The sequence below is a fragment of the Podarcis bocagei genome (genome assembly GCF_964188305.1).
Source record: "Podarcis bocagei genome assembly, chromosome: 12".
Taxonomy (NCBI): Eukaryota; Metazoa; Chordata; class Lepidosauria; order Squamata; family Lacertidae; genus Podarcis; species Podarcis bocagei.
The window spans coordinates 11131638-11156004 of NC_138137.1; the positions used below are offsets into that span (position 1 = coordinate 11131638).

The following is a 24367-nucleotide window of genomic DNA, read 5'->3' on the forward strand; positions in this document are numbered from 1 at the left end:
TTTTTTTTTTTAAGGAACCTCAGATTCTCTGCCCAACTTGCAGGCATTGTCTCTGGTGCAATTGTTCCAGTTGTGCCACTATCATCCAACCTTGAGTATTAGATGGCACAGAGATAAGGAAAAACGGTGGTTTGAAGTTCTGGAGGATTATGAACTTTTTAGATATATGGATTTAACAAATTATGGGGTTGGAATGGAGTACTTAAAAATAAAGTTTAAATCAGGAAAATCTCCTGTGATGTAGTATGACTACTTTACAATAAGGTTCTCAGTGAATAATTACCTGAGAATTAAAACAGCAGGTAATGATATATCAGATTTTGGGGGGGAAATACTAATGTGTTGCAAGGATAACTTGCTATCAAGGATATATAAGCTGCTGCTTAAATATAATACTAAACCTGGATAGGTGGAAGAATTCATAATCAAATGAGTACAAAACACGAATAGGAGAGTATGGGGAAACCTGTAAGGAGGGGGGAGGAATCACATAGGTTCTGTAAGTATTTAAGAGATAATTGTCATATAAGAAAGTGGCATGCTGGCATATAACACCAACAATAAGAAATAAGAAAGTAATTGCTGGAAATGACAAATCAGAATGGAAATTATTATATGTGGTGGGAATGGCAATTTTTTTTAAAAAAGGGGGGGGAGTTTTAAGGTGGAATGAAGCTTAGCATTAAGAAAATTGTTCCATCAACACAAGCATTTTGCCCTCTTTCTTCCTTACACACCCTGTTCTTGGAGATTCTCCAGACCCTCCAAAGTGGATTTGGGAGGGGGGCACAGGAGGAGGGAGAAAGCCACATAATTATAGATCTGGTTTTTTTCTTATTAAACAATATAGATGGATTCCTTAATGAATTAACCTAAGTAACTTATTTCATAAATGTCGCTGGCAGCAGGATTATTAGATGTCAGTAGGTGAAAACAAATGATGCCAACAACAAATGAATGGATTCATAAATTCTGGAATTTTTGATTTAATGGCAAAATTGACTCACATGACCCAGAAGCTGTATGCCGGCTCCCTCGGCCAATAAAGCGAGATGAGTGCCACAACCCCAGGGTCGTCCTTGACTGGACCTAATGGTCAGGGGTCCCTTTACCTTTACCTTACACGAGCAAAAGGGGGGGGGGGAGACAGAATATAGCTTTTGAGTATTGTACATTCAAATGGAACTTTTAGGGTTTTTTGAATTACTCTCTTCAAATGTAGGATTAACAAATGTCTTAAAATTTAAGATCAGTGATAAAACTTGTTGAAGAGTGTGTGTGTGTGTGTGTGTGTAGATTGGGATGAGTATGTGTGTAAATATAGATGTGTAAGTATTTATAACAATGCAAATATGTACACAAATACTTAGAGGTTATAGTCACCAGTGAAGGAAATATCTGTCCCTGACCAACCACAGGGTAGGTTTATCTTATAGACCCCAGAATCAGTACATTTTCAAATGATGTTTATGGTTTCTCTTAAAGTGCCCATAATTTTTAGTGAACACTGCAGAAAGTGGTTATATCAGAACACAAAAGTATATCTTGCATATAATTGACATCATCATAGAAATATGATACCTTCAGTGGGTTTTTTTGTTTTTGTTTTTTTGCATATTGCTCTGTCTACTGCTTTGTCAGACTTTTGAATATGTGCTTTAAACTGTAGTTTAATTGAGGCTTTTTATGGCAAACACTGAGGAATTGCTCCCTTATCAGACATGTAAATTGGAGATCCTTTCTCAAAGATCCTTGACTTAACTTGACCATCCATTGCGTTGTGTTGTTTTAGGGTACCGTTAAGGATGCCTCACAATGTGAAATTTTCACAGGAACACAATAAACTTCCATTGAGTACGCACTAAAATGGTATCATTTGAAGCATATGCATGAAGTCTTTAATCTGGCATGCAAAGCTGAAACATGCTTCAGGGAGCCATGAGTGGCCTTAGTTCATTGGCACAAGTTTCTGCAGGGTACTTGAGGTTAAACAAAAAGATGTATATGCACTTCAAATGTTATGGTTATAGTGAGTAATATAATACGTCTCAAATATGTATGTTAAAATTGTAATGCTTGAATCCATCCATACCCAAATGTTAAATAATTGCTTTCAAAAAACTGTATTTTTATTCAGATGTTTTGGTTTTAAAAGAGTGAAACGGGCAGAGAAGAGAGACCTATGTGCTTTTGCAAGAATTGGAAATTTCAGAGCAGAGCTGTTTACTTAATCATATTAAAACCCATGTATCACATTTTCCTCATACAGGAACTATGCAGATGGCAACTAATTTGTGTGTTTTATCTTCCCTCCCTCCCTCCCTCCCTTCCTCCCTCCTTTTTTTCTTTTCTTTTTGCATGCTGTCCCCTGTGTTGGAACTCTCTGTAGAGAGTAAGTTGGTTCAATATTTGTTGGAGCCCTAACCTTATTGCATGATTGATAATAACCTTTCCCCCCTCTACTTTACTCTTATAAAGAATGTGTGCCGAGTCCAGCTTTTGCGCTTTACAAAATCCTTGCCGTTATGCAAATTATGCTGAAATATTTTTGGATGTGCTTCTGTATACTAATTAACTGACCTTTTTGGTTTTGTACTTCTACTGTGTGTTGTGGTGCTTGGCGCATCTGAGTTTTACATCATCTAAGATCTGTTATTGCAAACGATACATTAGGGCTTTTATCTCTACTGTTCAGTTTCAGCTTCACACATAATTTTCAGGAATTATTTTCACGATGCAGTATTTTGCAAAAGCAGCAATAAAGTCAGAGTATTCACACTGTCCATATTCACACGGTCACCATATGGTTCTCCTACTGGATGCCTGTACTTTTAAAAAAATATATAATAACCTGGTTTGCACATCATGGTAAGCAAAACTATGGCTTACTGGGGCTGCATTGATCCTCTCTAGTTTTTCTTTTATATTTCCTTGCTAAATCAAGCCAAGGTTTTCCTTACTGTGTTGTTTGAATCAGGACTGAAGGTTAAGCTACATGTATTGGTTGGCAAGGAGAGAGTTTAAACCACAAACCCAGGTTCAGACTACACACTAAGTCAAAACATGGCTTAACCTGGTGTGGGAATGTAATAAACCAGAGAGGAGCAAAGCAGCTGCAAACCTGCACTTTCATGGTCCTGGTAAGCCATAGTTTGGTTACCATTATTTGCAAATAAGGCCATTAAGTCTTTTCCCAAGTGAAATAATGATGAATGCTGAATTCCTTCTGTACTCCAGTGCAGCTGCACTCCATGTGTGCTATGTGAAGGGGAAATGTTGCAAGGTAGTCTGAGGCCTTGCTAAGTTGGGCACACTAAATGTAACCGAGTTTTCTCATATGTTAAGAGATTACAGTTGGCAACCATTTCAACCACTTGGATCACTTTCAACATGCTTCAACTCAGTCACTGTCTGAAGTGCAATGGTTGCTTGTTGGTTACCGCTAAAAGCAGCTACATCACCTTTAAAAGTACATCATGGTAACCATATCATCTGAAACAATGAGTTGGATCCAAACTTATTTGATCTTAGATCCCATTTAAATCAGCGTGAAAAGTTAAATACAGTTGAGTTGATTCCCATTAATTCAAGTGAGAACTTATGCCAACTTAAGTGAATCTGGAACCAATCCAGTGTATTATATTAGTGCTATTTTTATTGTTAAGTATTGTATTTCTTTAAGGAGCAGAAGATACTTCTAGGAAGCTAAGCTGCTTTATTTGGACCTATTTAAATTGAACACCAACACATAGTTGCTTGTACTTCTGCTGCTTGTCACAGATGTAGGGCTCTCTGGGTCCGAACAACTAGTGTCCTGAGCTATATTGAGCTAGTGGTGCACACCAGAGGAATAAAATCAGAAGCACCCACTTTTTAAACTAATCAGAGGTCTCGGTTTTAGAGCGTTTTAGTTTAAACTCTGGCTAGATCAGATAAGCCAGGATCAAACCAGACTTTAAGATTTTAAGTACGTATGAAGTGCCTGCTGAATCATGCCAATGGCCCATTTAGTCCAGCATCCTGTTCTCTCAGTGGCCACCCAGGTGAGGCTGTGGTTTTCAGCAACTGGTTTTCAGAAGCATTGCTGCCTCCAGTCATGGAGGCAGAGCATAACAACCATGGCTAGTAGCCATTTATAGCCTTAACCTGCATGAAATTGTCCAATCATTCTTGAAAGCCATCCATGTTGGTGGCCGTCGCTGCCTCGTGTAGCAACATGGAATTTGCCTTTTTTCACAGCTGCCGCACACTGGTTCAGCGCCTTCATCAAGCTATCCACTACAAGCCCAAGGTCTTGTTCCTGGTCATTCACCCCATGAGTGTTCAGACCCAGTTAACATTCCATGAGTGTATGTGCAGAATTACGATTTTTGCCTTTGACATGTATTAATTTGCACTTAATTGACACACTTACCATGTTACCAGCCATTCACTCAATTTGGAAAGGTCCCTTGGGGGCTTTTCACAATCTTTTTGTTGTAATGACCTGAAACTGTTTGGTATGGTGAGCAAATTTGGCTACTTCCCTGCTTACCCATAACTCTAGATTATTTATGAACAAGTTAAAAAGCACCAATTCCCAGTCCTGGTCCCCATTTTCCACATCTCTCCATTCAGAGAACTTTGCTCCTACTTTCTGGTTCCTGCTATTTTTTAAAAATTTATTTTTACTGGTTTGAACTAAGTAGAGTTAGAACTTGCCAGAGTTCAGACACAAGAGAGGGCTCTGGTTGGTTTAAAATCAAAATCCATAGTTTCCAATCTCCTCTTCCTTGTACATGAAAGAAAAGGGAAGAAGAAAGAGCCAGATAGCTTGCCATAGCTTTTAAGTCTAAACCACAGTTTAGAGTCATGTCCAAACTAGTCCTATAACTGGAGGGATTGATGAAGAAGGCGTACTCACAATATGCCCCTTGTTAAAGTTTCAATATTTTAAACTTTAGCTTGTGCTTGAATACTGTAGATCAGGTTTGGGGAATCTGTGGCACTCTGTATGCTGTTGGACTACAGTTCCCATCAGCCAGCATGCCCAGTGATCAGGGATAATGGTAGTTGTAGTCTGACAACTTCTGGAGGACCTTGGATAAAAGAGCTAGTGAACAGCTTTTGTGGGGACTGTTTTGAACAGAGATAGGAAATACATATTTGTGACCTATATTTGTCCCCACTGGTGAATGAATGCACAGTGGAAGCACAGACTGGATGAAATGTCTTGGCAGATCCCTTGCCCAAACTGTTTTGTCTACCCCATAGTGTCATATATTTTATTTTTTTATTTTTATTTTTTGTTAAAGTAGACAGTCTTGTAGTGTGTTCCTTTCCATGTGTTGTGCGGTAGGCTGTCCTGTTTGACTGTTAAATTAGTTTTCTGATCAGAAGGTGTGGCCTGCCGATTGCACTTAAAGCTTGTATTGTACCTGCAGAGAATCAAGAAATTTGAGCCTTGGAAGATTCCGTCAGATTGTGAATTGTGCAGTTTCAACAAACTATTTTAACAAAGACTTTTATAAGCAACGTGAATTAAATTTGATCATACTTGCTAAAGTACATCTTTATAAGAGAAGGAACTTGCACTCTTTTCACGTGTCACCACTGAATAAGTGATCTGTATGGAAATGAGTTGTGAGTCCTGTGTTTCACTGAACTTTGAGGACTTGTCATGGCATCTTAGCTTTTTACAATTCAGTAAATCTGTTTGTGGTGTGTGCACGTTGTGTTGCATGCAACACTGAGTGGATTAACAGTCTAAAGCAGTGTTTCTCAAGTGGCATGACCTCCTTCCTTGGGGATTCAAACTATACTGAGTGGCTTACTGAGTTAGTACTGGCTAAAGTGTTGTGGGGAGAAGAGCTTAGTGTGTATCTGTGTGAGAAATCGAGAGTGCGAGGTGAGGAAGTGTAATTGACCTGAGGTTGGGTTGAGTATAGCACCCATGTGGGTGGGAATGAGATAACTCATCAGGCTGTTCGGCAGATTGACCCAAAGAGGCTTCAAAATTGGAGTGAATGGGTTGAGTCAGAACACGTAGGAAGAGTTACAATTTTTTAACGTTTGAGACACACTGGTTTAAACCATTTCCACAAAACTCAATACAACAGACAACACCAAAGCAGTAGCTGGGGGCGGGCAAAGTTGCGCCAGTCATCACAGCATTTCTTTTCCCAGTGTTACTGCATGAAGTACTAATTTTCTGAATTGCTTAAATACTCTTGAATCACAGATTCTGATGAAAGGCAGACAGAATGTTTTCCCGCTTGGCTGTGAATATTGCCTCTTTCTGCTTCTGTGTGTGTTACTACATTCTTTTGGGAGTTCAACACAGGCAAGCGTCAACTCCTTTTCTTCCCTACTCTTTTCTTCTTTCCTTTTGTCCTTTTTTCTGCCCCCTCCAGGTGTTCAGCATGTTTTTGGAAACTTTAGTTGACTTCATTCAAGTCCATAAAGAAGATCTGCAGGACTGGCTGTTTGTGTTGCTGACACAGCTATTGAAAAAAATGGGTGCTGACTTGTTGGGGTCCGTGCAAGCGAAAGTTCAAAAGGCACTTGATGTGACAAGGTAATGAATTCTTGACTTTGTGGAAATATTTCCGGGGGGGGGGGGTAATATTCTGCATCTTTGTATCAGTAGTACCTCTTGGATTCTTAAGAATGCTTATCTTCCCAGATACAAATCAAATGAATGTTTAGCACCATAAGTAAAAAAGATTAGAATTCAGTGAGATGTCAGTATGTTCCCATATTCACTACATGATTCTGGAAGAATAGTAGCACATATAGTTGAACTAAGCATGCTTAGAAGATTGTACCTGATGATATCTTAAAAGAGCAGGGATTCCCAAACATTTCATCCTTCTTTCTTAAGAGTCTGAGCATTTCATGTCACCAGCCTGAAGAACCCTGTCTCAGAATAACTCATAAGTAGGAGTCAGTTCCTTCTCAGTTGCTGGATGACACCCCTGACAGTGCCAGCAATTGACCGTATGGTGGAACTGGCCATCAGTATGAGGGAGTTTGGTGCCACAATGACACTAGCAAAAAAAAACATCAACACTACCGCAGTACCTCAAGGACTGCCTCTTTCCATATGAACCTACCCGGACTCTGAGATCATCTTCTGAGGCCCTTCTTCATGTGCCTCCTCAAGAGGTCCGGAGGGTGGCAGCACGAGAACGGGCCTTCTCTGCAGTGGCTCCCCATCTGTGGAATTCTCTCCCCAGGGAAGTTTGCCTGGCACCTTCATTATACACCTTTGGGCGCCAGGCAAAAGCATTCCTTTTTAACCAGGCCTTTTTGTTGATCCAATTTACATCCTATGCCCTTTTAAAATGTGTTGGGGGGGTATTGGGTTGCTGTTTTTATTTTTATTAGGTATTTTGTGGTTTTATATCTTGATTTTATTCTGTGAACTGCCCTGAGACTACAGGGTGGTACAGTGGTGCCTCGCAAGACGAAATCAATCCGTTCCGCGAGTCTCTTCGTCTTGCGGTTTTTTCGTCTTGAGAAGCACGGCTATTAGCAGCTATTAATGGCTTAGCGGCTTTAAGAAAAAGGAAACAAACTCGCAAGAACTTGCAAGACGTTTCGTCTTGCGAAGCAAGCCCATAGGGAAATTCGTTTTGCGGAACGACTCAAAAAACGGAAAACTCTTTCGTCTTGCGCGTTTTTCGTCTTGCGCGTTTTTCGTCTTGCGAGGTACCACTGTATATAAAGTCTAACAACAACAACACTAGCTGAGCCATAGGGGCAACAAAAATAAATAATACACAAACCAGGAAAGAAGGCTGTTACTGGAATATATAGAGAGACAATAAGTTAAAAAGCAAAAATGAAAACATCCCGTGAAGTTATTCGTGAAAGGTATTCAAGCCAAGATCAGTGTGGTAGTTAAATATGAACTCAATGCTCTTTTTCAGCTGGAACTGGCGGGAACTGAGTTCTGGCACCTTTTTCGGCTGGGGCTGTGCAACATGATGATCAGGTTGCCGTGGCGATTGTGGTTCCCCTAAAAAGCTCAACAACTTTGGATGGGTGCTCAGCTCAGCAAGTTCCTCCACCCTTTTTTCTAGGAAAAAAAAGCTCTGTATGAACAGATTGGGAAAGTAGGAGCCACACTCCTTGATAAGTGCACATAGAGGTTGGTGCAGGGTACCTACCAAAACTCTAGTATAGCTTCAGAAGCTTCCCAAAGGAGGCTTGGATGAGATGCAAAAATTAAAGAACTACAGTACAAGTAAACAAGCTGCTCACATGAACATCCAACCACCAATAAATCTGTTCCTTTTTTTTCAACCAGAAACAACTCAGTCTTCCTGCATGGGCACCAAATATATTTTGGGCAAAACTACCTGCAGTATTTTCTGTTCTCTCCCCTTTCATTCTGCCTTTCCACAGTCCCTTTAACAAACTGTTCTTTAACCCTTAACGCTGGATTAATTCATTTTTGCAGGGAATCTTTCCCCAATGAGCTCCAGTTCAATATTTTAATGAGATTTACTGTTGATCAGACCCAGACACCCAGCTTGAAGGTAAGAACATGCAAAGTTTTCAAAAACAAATGAGTTCAGTGCAAATTTCATTTATTAATATTTGCATATTTGTTGCATTCTGTGTTGCTGGTTTTCAAATAGTGGGTTTTGTTTTTATAAAATTTCAGACAGTCAAGCCAGCACTGCAAGACCAGCTTCGCTCTTTTTGGAGCTCCAAGGTTTTTGTCTGCATTATTGTCTTTTTAACCTACTATGTGTAAATTTACATTTTAAAAACGTTTACTTGTATGCATCCATATGCAGCTACTAACATTTGCAAGGAATTCTGAGCATGCTTTCCAATTTGAGATCAAGCGTTATGCTTTCGTTAAAACGTTTGACGGTAAACTTTACAAGGAAACACAACAAGAACAACAAAACGAAGTATGGCTGCCTAACACCAAGCTGGTTATGCAAACTCACTCTATCAAGTCTGTTCTAATTTTATGTTTGTGATTTCCCAATCCTCATTTTACAGATTTAGTGACTCGCACAACTGAATTTATTCCTAAGCTTCTTGAAGTCCTGCTATATTTTGCATAGTCAAAATTAGAAAAACTGACCTATATTTTTAAACAAGTTCTTATTGCGAACATTAGCTGGAAAGAAGTAACGCATTGGAATATATAAAAGACAGACTACTTTCCTGCAAATGTGTAGTCGTCAAAACTGTAGCTTTGGTATAAATGCAACAAATACTAAGAATTTAAACTGAGGCAATTTGGGAAAATAACAAGCATATATACAACCAGTATTTTTTCCTCTATCCTGCACGCAGTAACTGTACACGGTCTGTTAAGAGCTTTTCACAAGACGGCACTTCTTTATTCTTGAACACGGTGCTGAAGTCACACACCTACAATTCTCCGTTTGTCTAAAGTGCAGCAGAATTTTATTGTACGTGATAAAGAGAGTTTGAGTTTAATTATATCGGTTAGTGGGAATCTTTTGACCTTGATTTTGCAATAGTTTTCTAGATTTAAAGGCAGGATTGCTTTGCTGAGAATGTGAATTTCTCTAGTTGCTCATTGATACCGATCCTTGTCCCTTTTAATCGCAAATGGTACCTATAGGATTTTGAGAAGGTGTATGGAATTACTATAGGGCATTATGTGTGTGTTTATGAAAACCTATTTCTGAACATAGGAAACACCAGAGCTAGAAAAATTTATTTGGCAGGATTTCTGTTGATGGAGAGAGGATAGTACTGCTTCAATAGCTGCCAAACTTGGGTGTTAGTGGGAAAGTACTGAATCTGAACTTATATTCGATTCCTGAATTAAGGAATGCAGTAGTGAAAAGCCCCAGGTCTTCCATAATACACTTCAGTATACAATACCATGGATTGCTGGGTTAGGGAGCAACAAGAGGAAGGTAGAAATAAGGTCATCCCTCCTTGCTCTGTTTAGCAGATATGAACCTGATGTTAGACCGTTCACAATTTGCTTTTGTGAACTACAAATGGTGCTGATGCCTTTGTCAACCTCTGATATTTATTGTAAAGGGGGTCACTTGATGTTGAAAATAGAAGGATTAGCATCCTTCTCTAACACTTCCGTTGCTGACATTAATGTGGGTCACTTGTGCTGGTGCAACCTGCTTTTTTAGATGAGTAGTAATATGGAAAGGGAGAATGGGGATGGATATTTACACATACATACAAACACATAAATGAGAGAAAAGTATGGGTTCTTAAATGTCCTTTAAAAGAAGAATATTAAAAAGCAGCCCTTCTGGAACAAACCATAAATTCATCTAGTCCAACATTCTGTTTTCAATAGTAAGACCCAGATGCCTCTGTAGAGGTTCGTAGGCTACAGCTCTCATACATGGTTTGCGCCAAACCTATGGTATTCAGTGATATGTTGCCTGCAAACATAAAGTTTTCTACTTAACCACTGATGGGCACGTTCTCTCTGAATTTGTCTACCACTTTGTAAATGTATCTTGTCTAGTAGCTGTCATGGCTGATTCCACAAGTTAATTCATTGTTTGTATGTTTACATCGGAGGACAGACTTCTAATGGAAGCAGGCAAAGTTAAGAGTCCATCAATGTTGGACATCACTCTAGTCAGGTGAAAAACCAGCACGTACAAGTTGTGGTCTGCCTTCAAGAAGTGATGCTACCAGTCCGTTACTTGTATCTTATAATTCTGGCATGCCAGATTTTGCTGCCACCTAGAAGGCCCTCTCCCTGGTGGTTACTTGCTGTGATTTGTTCAGGGAGGGCACATTGAAAAGGGCCTCTGAAGATTACCTAAAGGTCCAAGTAGGTATATATAGGAGGAGGTTATCATTCAAGTAGCCTGGCGCAAGCCATTTAAAGCTTTAGAGATTAAAATGAGCACATTGAATTGGGCCAAAGCATCAACTGGAATCCAGGACACATGGCAAAACACCAGCACAATATGATTAAAAAGGCCCGTCTCAGTTAACAGTCTCGACTGGAAACTGAAATTTCCAGATGGTTTTCAAAGGTGGCCTCACATACAACACGTTACAGCAACCTTCACAAACCTGGTAGCCTCCTGATACCTTGGACTACAGCTGTCATCAGCCCCTGTCAGCATAGACACAACAGGGAGCTCTTTAGAGTATGGATAGTGAGGCTTTCTTCATATGAGGGCTCAGTCGATTTCTCATCTGAGAAGCCAGCTGTGTCACCACTGGACCTATGAGTACCCATAAAATGCAAATCTGATCCTCCTCCTGAATAGGTTAAATACCATTAAACAGTGGTATACTGTGGGGTTTGGGTGCCTGTGGTGCTGACATGTTCCTGGATGGGACTCACACGCCAGGAACGGGTCGCAGAGAGAGAACAGAGCCCTCTGACACCGGGACGCCACCGGATTTTGAGAGGGCACAACCAGGCGCCCCCATGACAGGAGCCCTGTGAGGAGGCAAGCTGGGGCTAGGCCTTTCAGGCTTGACCGGCACCTCTTTCTCCTAGAGAGAGAGAGGAGAGAACAGCTCCATGCCAGCCAGCCAGGCTTCCCCTCATGGGCACCAGGCAGTCCCACTTGGCTCCAGTGAGAGGTGGAGCCTGAACTGAGTCTGTTTGTTTGCCTTCATTGAAGCACCAGTTCTGAATACTCAGTACCTCTTCTGGATTTGATGCAAAAGGGACTGAAAGCTTGGTGTCATCAGCATATTGGCAATACTTCAGCCACTAGATGACCTCACCCAGTGTTTTATAGATGTTAAACAACATGGGGGACGGACTGTACCGTATTTTCCCGTGTATTAGATGAGGTTTTTTTCTTTAAAAAATAAGTTATAAATTTGGGGTCGTCTTATACCTTGATAGTTTATTGGGGGGACGGTTGATCGGTTGCAGCCGTGATCTGGAGATTGTCAGCAGTGATCGGGCAAGTGAGTGTTGAGTGTGGCAATGGCTGTTGGTGGCGAGTGGGCACACGATTGGTGGGTGAGCAATTTTAATTGACCCCCCCCCCAAAAAAAAAAAGCTCAACAACTCTGGGCACACCTCCCCCAAAAGAAGCTCAACAACTCTGGGCAATCCTCAGAAAGCTTAACAACTCTAGGTAATCTCCCCCCATTTTCCTAATTTGGAGTCCCCGAAAATAGGGGGCATCTTGTACATGGGAACATGTAATGTCCGATATCCCACTCAGACCACCTGTCCAGAAAGATACAGTTAAAAAACACAGAGAATCAACAGGGTTTTGCTTCCCTTTTTTTATTTGGCCACAAATCATCATGACCATGGGAATCTGACAAGAAGTGGGACTACAGTGCTGACAGGTCTCTTCTTGATGTTCCTGAAGCCTTGAGAGTCAGTTCCCCCTCAAGTGAACCCCACATTTGCTGTGTGGATTAGAAGCTTTGCTTCAAAGTGGTTTGCCTTGAACTATCACAAAGTTGCTGTTCAAGATACTTCTTGACATCGCCTTCAAGTGTGCAGAACTGTTTGCATAGACCTTTGACTAGTATAATCTTCACTGTATTTTTATACTGAAAAATTCGAAGGTGTCTTCTACTCACAAAAATGTAGGTGAAAAACCTGAAACTAAACCCAAATATATTCAATTTGCTCAACTGTTTGATAGAACTATAGAGCTAGACTATCACAGTACTCTGTGAACTCTTGCACAAGCTCTTGTGTAAAGGTTTGCAGGACGGTACTATTTTCTCTCTGTTCACGGTTCTCTGGATTCAACACACTGATCTTACGTCTTTTTCTAAGCAGATTATTTCTTACAGCTTCTGTCGACATAAAATGCAAAGAAAATGCATTTCTCTTTATCCTGTCAGGATACAACTGCAGGGTTGCTCCCAAGTAAAATAAATTCTCTTCCATTCTAACCTCCTCACTGACGGTTGCACTTTTCTGTACATCTAGTTGATTCTCCTTTTTCTGCATAGGTAAAGGTTGCAATTCTCAAATATATAGAGACACTTGCACAGCAGATGGACCCGGGAGATTTTATAAATTCAAGTGAAACGCGTCTGGCAGTATCTCGAATTATTACTTGGACAACAGAACCTAAAAGTTCAGATGTTAGGAAGGTATGCCATCTGTATGTTAAATGTGTAAAGAGGGTTTTTAAGGACTTAATTCATACCACAATATCAAGGGTTTGTAATAGTTTTTGCTACATATCTTACTTACTATTATAAAAGTCATTAACTCCCATGTTTTTGTAAAGGAGAAGAGCTGGTTATTATATAAACAGAAGCATACAATTTTATTGCACTCAGAAATGTTCTATAAAAAACGTATGCTTCAAATATTTTGTTCAGATATATATTTGCTGAGGTCTTCCTTACCTAACAACTTGTCAGGGGACACAGCCATGCTGCACTTTGCATGTTAAAGTATATATACTTTTCATACACAAAAATTAATACATGTGTATGCAAGCGCATGAATAAGTCTTACTTGCAAGTAGAAAGAGGTGCAAGTCCTTTCCACATAATCATTTCCATTACTGATGTGACTTTTAGAATCAACTGGATAGCAGGGCATGGCCCAGACTTTGGGTATAATATAGTTCACCTGAGGACAGGAAAGCAGGCCAGTCACAGTAGCACCCAGCACACCAAAGCAAACTTCAGAGGAAGCACATGCATTCCCTTTTTAACTGTGTCCCTCACTGGGTGCATATCTGTGCAACAGGAAAGACCACAGCAAAAGTGTCAGTTCCTTTCACCTCCCCGGTTCAGTTGCCTTAGCACTGAGCATAGGCACCTTGCATAGGTTGTTCCAGTTAGGACTGCATGTAAGGATTGGTCACTTAGCTGGGAGCCTCCAGAGATTGCACACATGCGTCAAAGGGAGATATTCCATACTGGTGATGATGAAAGCCAGTCGTAAAGCTTAACCCATATTGTGCACACACCAGTCACATCCCAGGGGCTGGAAGTGACTTGTTAGGCAGACAGAACCTGGATTTCCTGTCTTAAAATAGAACATTGGTAACTGGATCCAGGGTTATGTATTTCAATACGTTTATGGTTGAAATTTTTACTCTTCATTAGATACTGTAAAGGATCCTGGGTTCTTAGTGATAAAAAGGGCAGCTCAACAATTGAATGGAAGAATAAAATATAGACTTGTCATTCCCTGACTGTGTCCCCAAATGGATATACTCTCCCATGGACTTGAATTATTATGAAGCCAGTACACAGCTCTGTTCCTCTGATTCCCTTACCCCATTTGAGAAGGACCTGGTTTTGTATATAAATGACAGTTAGATTTATTGAGCTGGGGAAATGAGTAGTTCTTGACACTTGAAACCTATTTGTCTTAAGGCTGGCCTGTTTATTTTAATATGATATGCTCTTTTTCCCCTAGGCTGCACAGTCAGTATTGATTTCTCTCTTTGAGCTCAATACCCCAGAGTTTACAATGTTGCTGGGTGCTTTACCAAAAACCTTTCAGGATGGTGCCACAAAGCTGCTTCACAATCACCTCCGGAATACAGGAAATGGTGGCCAGGTATTTTCAGGTTTTTACATTATTCCCCATTAAAAAACTTAAAGGTATAATGATTCTAATGAAGATTAAAGACGTGGTTGTCAACGGTCATTTGATAGCCTAGGGGTGGGTGTTGAAATTGCCTTACAGGTTAAACTTGTCAGCTGGATTTTTCTCAAGCTTGCTAATATAAATAAAGTATTGTTAAATCTACTTTTCTAAATTAAAGGCTGAATCATAGAATTAAGTGTCTTAATAGAAAATATCTTCTTCCATTAAAGGGGTCCATGGGAAGCCCTTTAACAAGGCCTGTTCCTCGCTCACCAGCTAGTTGGTCTAGCCCCATCACTTCCCCAACCAATACATCCCAAAATACTTTGTCACCAAGGTAAGAGACAAAATTATATCTTCTTCCACTAATTTACTGTTCACAAAATGAATTTTTCAACAAATACAAAACTGATTAAAAGCCTTTTAAGTGTAATAATATGTTGAATTTAATGAGGGGGGCAGGAATATTCAATATCCTAATAGTCTGCCTCTCCTTATCCTTTGTAATCCCCACAACGTGTGAGAGAATCCTCTCCTCCTTACTTAACACTGCATGCTCTCACATCATCTCAGATGCTTTGTGTCATGAACTGGCTGGACACAGAGGACTGGTAGGAGGCACCAGCTGGGGGAAACCCAAGGGTAGAAGGCTCAGAGCCCAGGGAGTGGCAGTGGGACAATGATAAGTTGTCAGAGGGATAAGCCTGGGAGGAGGTGTCGGCAACTGAAGAGGTAACAGGGTTTAATGAGCGGGAAGAGTCTGTGGCAGAGAGAAGTGCAAGAGCAGAAGCAGGACAGAAGGTTGGCTAAGAAACAGATGAGTCAGGCTGGTGAAGAAGCCAGGATGACTCCCCCTCCTGCTGTGACCAGCTCCCCTCTCCCCTGGTCTCCCAGGACCAGGAGAGGTATGAAGTGGGAGGAGCAAAGGTAGGCATGCCAGCACAGTCTCAGATTGCTTGGGAAAGACCCGGGAGAGGAGCTACCGAGAAGAGTTGCTGTGCTCATTAGGCCTGGCACTCCTGAGCAGACCTTGTTTCTTCTAACTTCCGTGTTATTTCTTGCTGGCTCGCTCCCGACACTTTGCTGCTCTTTGGGGATTGGCCATGGCTCAGTGGTAGGACAGGTACTTTAACTGTTTAAAGTCTCATGTCCAATCAAAGGACCTGGGGCGCTGGAGATTTGCTGCCAATCAGTTGGACAAAATGTATGAACTGTCTGCTCTGGCACTAGGCAACTTGTTGTCTTCCTATAGTTCTCACTTGAGAATTCATGCAGAGGAATACCAGTTAGAGGACTCTGTCATTCAAGTTAAAAGGGGGGGAAACTGTCTTTTTCATTCTACAGTGCATTTGATTATGACACAGAAAATATGAATTCAGAAGACATTTATAGTTCTCTTCGTGGGGTGACTGAAGCAATTCAGAACTTTAGCTTCCGCAGTCAAGAAGATATGAATGAGCCCATGAAACGGGATCCCAAAAAAGAGGATGGCGATTCAGTGAGTATTTCAGTTAGGGGCCATTCTGCCATATATGTGGCTGCTTATCAGAACACATGTCTTGGGGGGGGAGCAACCATGGATAGGAAGCTCCTTGATTCAGGCATTAACCAAAGAATATGAGACTAAAGCAGCAGTGTGGTGCAATTATAAAAGGAGATTTGTAAACTGAGGGTCTTCTCCTATGCCTTCACTTTGAAACTAAACTAATCTTTGTTAAAACCAAATCATGTTAGGTTTACACTTATATTTTCCAATCAAAGAAAGCATATATTACTCATTTGTGTAAAAAAAAAAGAATATATGTTGGCTTTATGAAAATAGTGTGAACCTAGCTGTAAACTTAATCTTTGAAAGAAATCTATAAAATTCTGTTTTTATAATGTGCCCTTTTCTATTTAAAAACAATAACTTTGTAAAAATGGTCAACCCAGAAGTTCTACAGATCAGTTTGGTTTAGAAGCTTTACTGTGGGTATAAATGCTTAATTTCTAGATGCCAAATTGTTATGCTAAGTGGTGATACTTTAAAAGCCACATAAAAAATAGCTGAATTTTCAAGATTGCTAGTAAAATACCGTATTTTTCGCCCTATAGGACGCACTTTTTCCCCTCCAAAAATGAAGGGGAAATCTGTGTGCGTCCTATGGGGCGAATGCAGGCTTTCGCTGAAGCTTGGAGAGCGAGAGGGGTCGGTGCGCAGCGACCCCTCTCGCTCTTCAGGCTTCAGGGAGCTATCAGCAAGCCTGGGGAGCCCGCGGGAGTTCCCACAGGGCTCCCTAGGCTGCGGATAGCAGCCTGTTGCCTGGAGTGCGGCGCGCGCTGAAGCAGAGTGCCCCGCGCTTCAGGCAGACATCCGCAGCCTCTGGAGCCCTGCGGGAGTTCCCGCAGGGCTCCCTAGGCTGCGGATAGCAGCCTGCTGCCCGGAGCGCGGGGCGCGCTGAAGCCGCAGCTGGGGGGGTATTTTTTTTCTTTATTCCCCCCCCCCAAAAAAAACTAGGTGCATCCTATGGGCCGGTGCGTCCTATCGGGCGAAAAATACGGTACTCAAGAATGTTTGCCTGATATTTATGTACTACTAAAACAGATGTCTTAATCTGCCGATTGTGTTAATGTGCTTTTGTATATCTGTTTGTCTCTTTCTATCTTTCTTAGATTTGCAGTGGGTCTGGAATAGTGGATCTGCGAGCAGGAGGTGGTGCCACTGATACAGGCCGAACAGCTCTTGACAACAAAACCTCATTGCTTAACACAATGCCGTCTCATTCTTCCCCACGATCACGTGATTATAACCCATACAATTACTCAGATAGTGTTGGTTCATTTAACAAATCAGCTTTAAAAGAGGCCATGTTTGATGATGATGCAGAACAGTTTCCTGATGGTAAATCTAGTGTTTTGCTAACAGCATTGGGGAAACGGTATATGGAAGGAACTGTGTGGGTAAAAACAAAGAATTGTTATTTCATCCAAGTAACATGCAAAAACAGCAACCTTGGGAAACTTCTAGCAGGCTTCTTGAGGTTGAGTGAAAACTTGAAATCCAAAACGTTGGCTTGAAAGCAACTAGATGTTGTCTTTATATGCAAGATGAGATTAGATTTAATTTTTTAAAACAGCTGTGCTGTTTCCAAATAGATTTATTTCAGCAGCTAAACATTTTACCTTAGCCTTTTTGGGATAAAGGAAACACCTGTGTCAGTGGTGTTTTACTGGCAAAATATTTCTAGTTAGAACTGTTGTGTGTATTGTCTAAACTTCAACTTTGTAAAGAAGACATACACAGCTACATTTGGCTCATTTTAAGCTTGGCACGAAAGTTGCTTGACATAGGGTTGCATTCAGCACAGTACTAAGAAAGACTGTTCCATCAACACAAGCATTTCTTCTTGCCCTATGGAACAATATCCACACCCTTCTGCCCTTCCCCTGTCCTGGGGGTTCTCCTGCCCCTCGTGAGCAGATTTGGGGAGACTGCGGGGGAGGGGGTTCTTGTTGCACAAACGGGGATCATTGTGCTGGCTTCCACTAGTGCAATAATTTAGTTGAATACAGCCCATACAGCCCTTCATTTCTAATTTCTTAATGTAATATTACTACTTTTCCCTGTTCTTACTCCCCTTCATTTTTGCCTATGCTTTTTATTCATTTATTTGTGTGCTTGTTAGTTTAGAGCAGGGTTTCCTGAACCCAAAATTGGGTCTCCATCTCTTTTTGAACTACCGTTCCCATCATCCTTGATCACTGGCCCTGCTAGCTAGGGATGATGGGAGTTGTAGTCCCAAAACAGCTGAAAACCCAAGTTTGGGGAACCCTGGTTTAGAGTATTGTAGCGCTGCTCTTCAGTCGAATGGGCTTCCAGGGCCACATATAAAGTATACAGTGCCTCTCTTTAGAGATGGGGAGGGAGAAGGGGGAAAAGAAACAGGTTCCAGATCTTAAACGTTACCAGCAGTGCTCAGCTGGGGTACAAGCAGTTCAGGTAGCCTGATGGAACGGCCAGATGAGGAACAGCGGTCTCTCAGCATAGTTGATGGAACAGCCCTGCTCTCCTCCTCTGCAAAGCAGCCTGATAGCATGGTTGCTGCTATGTGATGGTTGAGGGAGAGCCACCATCAAATCATCTCTCAGAATAACTGGATGGAATAACTGTGCTCCACTGCCACCAGTTAGTGGCAGTTTTTGTGTCACGTGTAGCTGAGTTGAGCTATTATTGCACCATAACTGGCTCTAGGGAAGGATGTGATTCCGACTCTAATCTCTGGCAGTCTTTCTTCAAAGAACCAGGCTCCTAGTAAGTAAATTGAGAAGAGGTCCTCCGGTCTCTGGGTCACTCTCTGGCACAAAAGTAGTAGAGAGATTTAGCAGAAAGAAAATCCTCCAATCTCCAGGTTATGCATCAAATCAAATCAAATGAGTATTGGTTGCCTCTTAGGGTGCTTGTGTGCTGTAAATGTATGATCTGAGATGTACATCAAATGCTAAAAATACGAGTTCTTTTTAATAATTTTTCATTTTCCTTTTGTCACAGAACATCCACTGGACCATTCTGACCTGGTTGCAGAATTGCTGAAGGAACTGTCAAATCACAATGAGAGAGTAGAAGAACGGAAAGCTGCTCTCTACGAGCTAATGAAATTGACCCAAGAAGAGTCTTTCGGTGTTTGGGATGAGCACTTCAAAACAATTCTGCTTTTATTACTTGAAACCCTTGGGGACAAAGAGGTAAAGTTTTAACATAGGGAAAGCCAAAACCGTTTATGTGTCTGCTTTAATTTCCTGCAACGTAATTGGATTTGGGGCACACCTGATACACATATTCCCCTTGAGAATATCGGGATTACTGAAGCTTTGCCTTGGTAGGACATTGAGCAGAGCATCCCAGGCAGTGTTGTTGTTCAGTATTTTTCTTAAAATACCAAAATTGGTAATCAGTACCTGTCTGGCATGGAGAGGATATGTCACAGGCTGCAGTAGAAGCTAAGATCACTTAAGCAGTTACATCTTGCAAGTATTGCACTTGCAATGTGTTAGCTGAGCAATTTTACCAGTAGCAATTTATAGAAAACATTTCAGTGTTAGTTTTAGATGAATGTGATGTTCACCATAAAAGTTCTATCAGGAAAGATCGCCTGGATTCCTGGCAACAAATGTGTAACTGCAGAAAGAAAATTAATGTGGAAAAGCCCTTTATTTTCAGAGATCCCAAAGGAGCAATTAAATACTTGATTCAGTTCTGGAAATACGGAAATATTTTCACTGCTGAAAATAATCAGTTTGAAGTTGTGCAAAGAAGACTAAACAAAGTATGTTTGAACTTTCAGCATGCAATTAGAGCACTGGCATTGAAAGTTTTAAGAGAGATTTTAAGACACCAACCAGCAAGATTTAGAAATTATGCAGAGCTTACAATCATGAAGACACTAGAAGCTCATAAGGACCCCCACAAGGAGGTTTGTATAACTTATTTTGACTTGTGTTGTCCTTGACTGAAGAATGAAAAGAGAGAAGACAGGGCATTTGTCATAAGAGTACAAAGCTTCTGAATCTGTAACATTAAGTCACAGTGAACTCTAAAAAAGGTAGACTCTCGTGTTTTCGATTAAAAAAAAATGTCTCCAGTACCACAGATTTTGTGGAGAGGAGATAATTCTCAGTGGGAGCTGGGGTATCCTTTAAACTCAGTTTCAACAAGACAGGCATCAGTCTTGTAATTTGCAAACTATTTCCTATGAAGATTAGCTGTATCACTGTAATGCAATATTAATAAACTGTTATTCCTTACACACCTAAAGGGTTTATATTGGTACTAAAAACTTCCTTCCTTGTATGTCCTTTATTCAGCTTTGCTTTTTACACACATTATGGAAATAAAAACCCTTTTAAAGTCACTGCCAAGTATATATTCAGCAGCAATCAAGTTTCAATTATACAGTAGCTGAAAATCATGAATTAAAATTTGAAATAATGTGAAACTGTACTGTCCTCTTGTTTTCTAGCTAGCTTTTTATTTTAAGACAACAGTATAACTACAGTATGTGGAGTTAAAATATTGATTGATTTACCCAGATAAATTGATTTGATTGTTTAGCAAAGCGTACTCATATTTTAAAGTTATGATGCCAAATACTTCTTGGGGAAAATGCCCACTTCATTGAAATGCTGCTATCCTGAGCAAAAAGTATTTGCAGTATATTTGCCACCAAGTTTTAAGGATGTATTCAAAATTGAACAAATGTGATTTAATTGCTTGAGTTTCTGCTTAATCTTTTAGGTTGTAAGATCTGCTGAAGAGGCTGCTACAATGCTGGCCACATCCATTAGCCCAGATCAGTGCATCAAAGTACTTTGCCCCATTATCCAAACAGCAGATTATCCTATAAACCTGGCTGCAATCAAAATGCAAACTAAGGTGATAGAAAGAGTACCTAAGGAAACACTTGCGCAGCTCTTGCCAGAGATAGTACCAGGTCTAATACAGGTAAGAAAACATATAACAAATGAACAGCTAATAACAGAGGAAAACCTTAATGAATCATGTGTGTCACAAATAATTTAAACCAGATAGTTTTTTTCCTCTGAGGCTACTCCGTTCTCAAGCAAACTTGTGCCTTTAATAGCTAGAGTATATTTATTGAGTATCTGAATTCTTTGCTACCATATATCATTCCATCAAATAATTTTAGGAATGAGATTTCTAGCCCATTTAAAATGCATTAGTGATTTCTCTTTGTGTTAATGTGTTAAGTTTTTTAATGCTAACTTTTCTTGCTTTCCAGGGCTATGATAACTCTGAAAGCAGTGTTCGGAAGGCTTGTGTCTTCTGTCTTGTAGCCATTCATGCAGTAATTGGTGATGAACTGAAACCGCATCTCAGCCAACTCACTGGCAGCAAAGTAAGTCAAAACCTGTGACATCCAAGAGCTAGTCTGAGTTCACCAGTTTGCCACAAAGAGGGCAAAGCAATATGTGCTGTGCCATTCTAGGAATTCCATATAAAATACAGTGTACTATTCTGGACTAAAATGTTACCCACAATAGACCTAGCATTTAGGGGAAAGGAACTAGGAAATTGTATTATAACATGGGCAATTAAGTGTACTGAAATCATGGATTTTAAAGGAAGATTGTAATATTGTATAATAAGAGATCCTGACTAGCCATCTGAATGCTGAAAGGCTGAACAATAAAAAAATGACTAAGTCTAACCCCTGGTCAAATGTAACAAGAAACAATGAGAGCAAGCCATAAGAGGCCTTCTGCTTCTGTGCCTCCTTTCTGTTGTTTGGTCTTCTGTGGCTGCAAAAGGAGACCCAAAGCTTCCAGAGTTTCCTGTGGCGTCTGAACTTGGGGGACTGTGGCTTGTTCAAACAATGGTTAATGACAGCAAGCCTGGATCAAATCATGGTTTCTGATTCTGGCTTACCCTCAAACCACCATTCCCCCATGTTCAGATTGCACAGGAAGCTGGGGGCAGTTTAAAACCCAAAACTTTCTCCTATGGAAGAGAGGAATTGTCTGAGCCTAAAACTTAGAACAGTGCGTTCTTGTAGCAAGAAACCATGGTTTCCTTCCTATTGCATCTGAGCCAAGTCTTAACATCAACTCAAATATCTCAACTGCTTACTTCCTATAGTTAACATGTGAACAATACACCTGTGTTATGGTGAATCCTCGTCTGATTCCTCCCCCATATACTAACGATGCAAAGCAGTTAAATCTTCATTCACTATTTAAACTACAGCTCCATTTTACAACTCTCAGGAAGTCCCCACCCCATTGTTGCCATCATTCCTTATCAAATGCGTTTTTTCTTGCTATTACTTTGCTTATAAACAGCATACAATTGCTTGGTCCCCCGTCCCGTCCCCTGACTTTTCTATAATTTAAATATGTCTTGAATACTAAAGAGGACATTTACTGAATTAAATCTGCAGATGAAGTTGTTGAACCTTTACATCAAACGTGCACAAACAGGCTCTGGAGCAGGTGACTCAGCGGCAGATGTTCCTGGACAAAGCTAGTGATGATGTTGCTCACAGAAGAAAAGACACATCAGTAAAAGGAAAAGTCTCAAACTAAACTTTTGGAACTCTTCATTTTTGTTTGAGGTTCTTTTTTTTCCTTTCCCCCCCCCCCTTAATGGAGGGCTATTCTCAGCCTGCATGTGACTGTTGCAGTTATTCCATATCCAAGGGAAAAGAAAAAACAGTATTAATATCACCTGATTGAAGCAAAATAAATTTTTAAATTAATCCATCATGTTTTCTGTTCACACTCTTCTGTGTGTCTTCCCATTAATTTTCATCAGTGTTACTGTACATTTTTCTTTTTTAAAAAACAACCACCACCACCACAAACCTAATTAAACAGGAATGCTTTAAGCTTTAAAAGCTAAAATCTAAATTTCCTTGTTTTTCTTTGGCTACAAAGTAACATGACTTTGTATGGCTGTTTTTATTCAATGGCAATGGGTGTTTTGTTTTTCTTTACTTTCTTGAGCATAAGAACAAAGCCGGACTGGTCTGAATTGCAACTCGGTCCCCGAACTGGAGTTGCATCCTCATGGGCATGTCTTAAGTCAGATAATATAGTCTGAAAGCAAGCAGTGCCCATTAATTAAAAAGAAAAAAAAAGCTGGATTGATCCAGTATCTAAACACGGTTCACAGTTGAGTATGTTTGTCCCATAAATAAAAATTCCGTGCAAACTAAGGAGGACAAATCAGTGGAAGACATCCTATTCAGAACACAGTGTTGAAGACTGGGGGAATGTGACGCCCTGCTTTCCCAAATTCAGGTTAAGCAAAGTCACTTAATGGATATGAACCATTCTTGTCACCATCCCTTCCTCAAGCAGGATGCTTCAGAGTGGAGTGCTCTGCACAAGCATGCTCCGTATGTATTTATCTTTATCACTAGAATGTTTCCTCTCAACCTAATTACTGGAACTAATCGTTCTACCATTTTAACTCGCGTAGGGATATAGGACAGCAAGCACTGCGGAAAGCTTTTCAGCAATGAATTTTTATTTTTTTTGCAAGAACAGGTGTTTGTTCGTTGACTTACAGGGGGAGGGCTGGGGAAAAGAATCACAAGCACTATAGATCTTGAAACCCTTGGTTGGGGGTTTCAATTTGAATTGTTTCGGAAGGCAGCACCAAATTTATTGCATGGTTTCCTTGAAATGGTGTCATTGAGACCATCTGGATAGAGATGTGGAAATGTTTTCAGGTTGTTTCTGTAACTTTTTTTTTAACTTTGTTGTGAATAATGCATCTTTGTATTTATGGATTTCATAACTGAGATAATGAAAATCAAGAAAATGTTCCCAAAAGTCTTCTGTTTCTCAGATTTAACCACCATCTACCGAGTTTCTTAACTGAGAGATGGGAGTGAGATCAGCACCCTTTTCACAATGGCTAGAACCTAGATCTTGTGACCATAGTTACATAATCTAGTTTTAAGGATTGTGTTTTTATAGGAGAGAAGATAGCAGTGCCAATGATTCTGGGTTTTCTGTGCTAGGCTAAGATTCTCTCTACCTCTCCAGGGTGGAAACTTTTGACTGAGCTGCTACCCATAATGTCTTGTGGGGGGAAAATTGTCTATAGAAATATTTTTTTATTTCATTTTTGTTCATTTACTATTGTGTATTCAAAACCCAATTCTTTTAACATGCAGCCAAATACCATTTTTAAAAGAGCTAATAATACTTTACTTGCTAATTACCTTGAAAAAATGGAATACTTGGAGTTACATAATTTAATAAATTACTTTGACTTTGATCAGAAGTTGTTCTGACTCGGAAAGATGAGAGATGTGGTTATAAAAGAAGCATTTGCTGTTG

At 40.3% G+C, this 24367-nt stretch overlaps 1 protein-coding gene across 30 annotated transcripts in view; it reads left to right on the plus strand.

Annotated features, from left to right (window-relative positions):
• CLASP2 (cytoplasmic linker associated protein 2) overlaps nucleotides 1-22977 on the plus strand; it is a 126523-nt gene extending 103546 nt beyond the window's left edge. For 16 of the 30 annotated variants that reach the window (XM_081164273.1, XM_081164295.1, XM_081164302.1 and 13 more), the window contains 13 exons: nucleotides 6393-6556; nucleotides 8447-8525; nucleotides 8654-8704; nucleotides 12916-13059; nucleotides 14348-14491; nucleotides 14752-14858; nucleotides 15866-16019; nucleotides 17174-17402; nucleotides 19050-19243; nucleotides 19843-19971; nucleotides 20793-20999; nucleotides 21298-21414; nucleotides 22456-22977. In XM_081164273.1, coding sequence (XP_081020399.1) covers nucleotides 6393-6556; nucleotides 8447-8525; nucleotides 8654-8704; nucleotides 12916-13059; nucleotides 14348-14491; nucleotides 14752-14858; nucleotides 15866-16019; nucleotides 17174-17402; nucleotides 19050-19243; nucleotides 19843-19971; nucleotides 20793-20999; nucleotides 21298-21414; nucleotides 22456-22542 — 1806 coding nt within the window. In that variant the 3' untranslated portion in view covers nucleotides 22543-22977. The remainder of the gene's footprint in view (nucleotides 1-6392; nucleotides 6557-8446; nucleotides 8526-8653; nucleotides 8705-12915; nucleotides 13060-14347; nucleotides 14492-14751; nucleotides 14859-15865; nucleotides 16020-17173; nucleotides 17403-19049; nucleotides 19244-19842; nucleotides 19972-20792; nucleotides 21000-21297; nucleotides 21415-22455) is intronic. The other 14 variants (XM_081164301.1, XM_081164280.1, XM_081164275.1 and 11 more) reach the window with 2 other exon arrangements.
• The last annotated feature ends 1390 nt before the right edge of the window (nucleotides 22978-24367 follow it).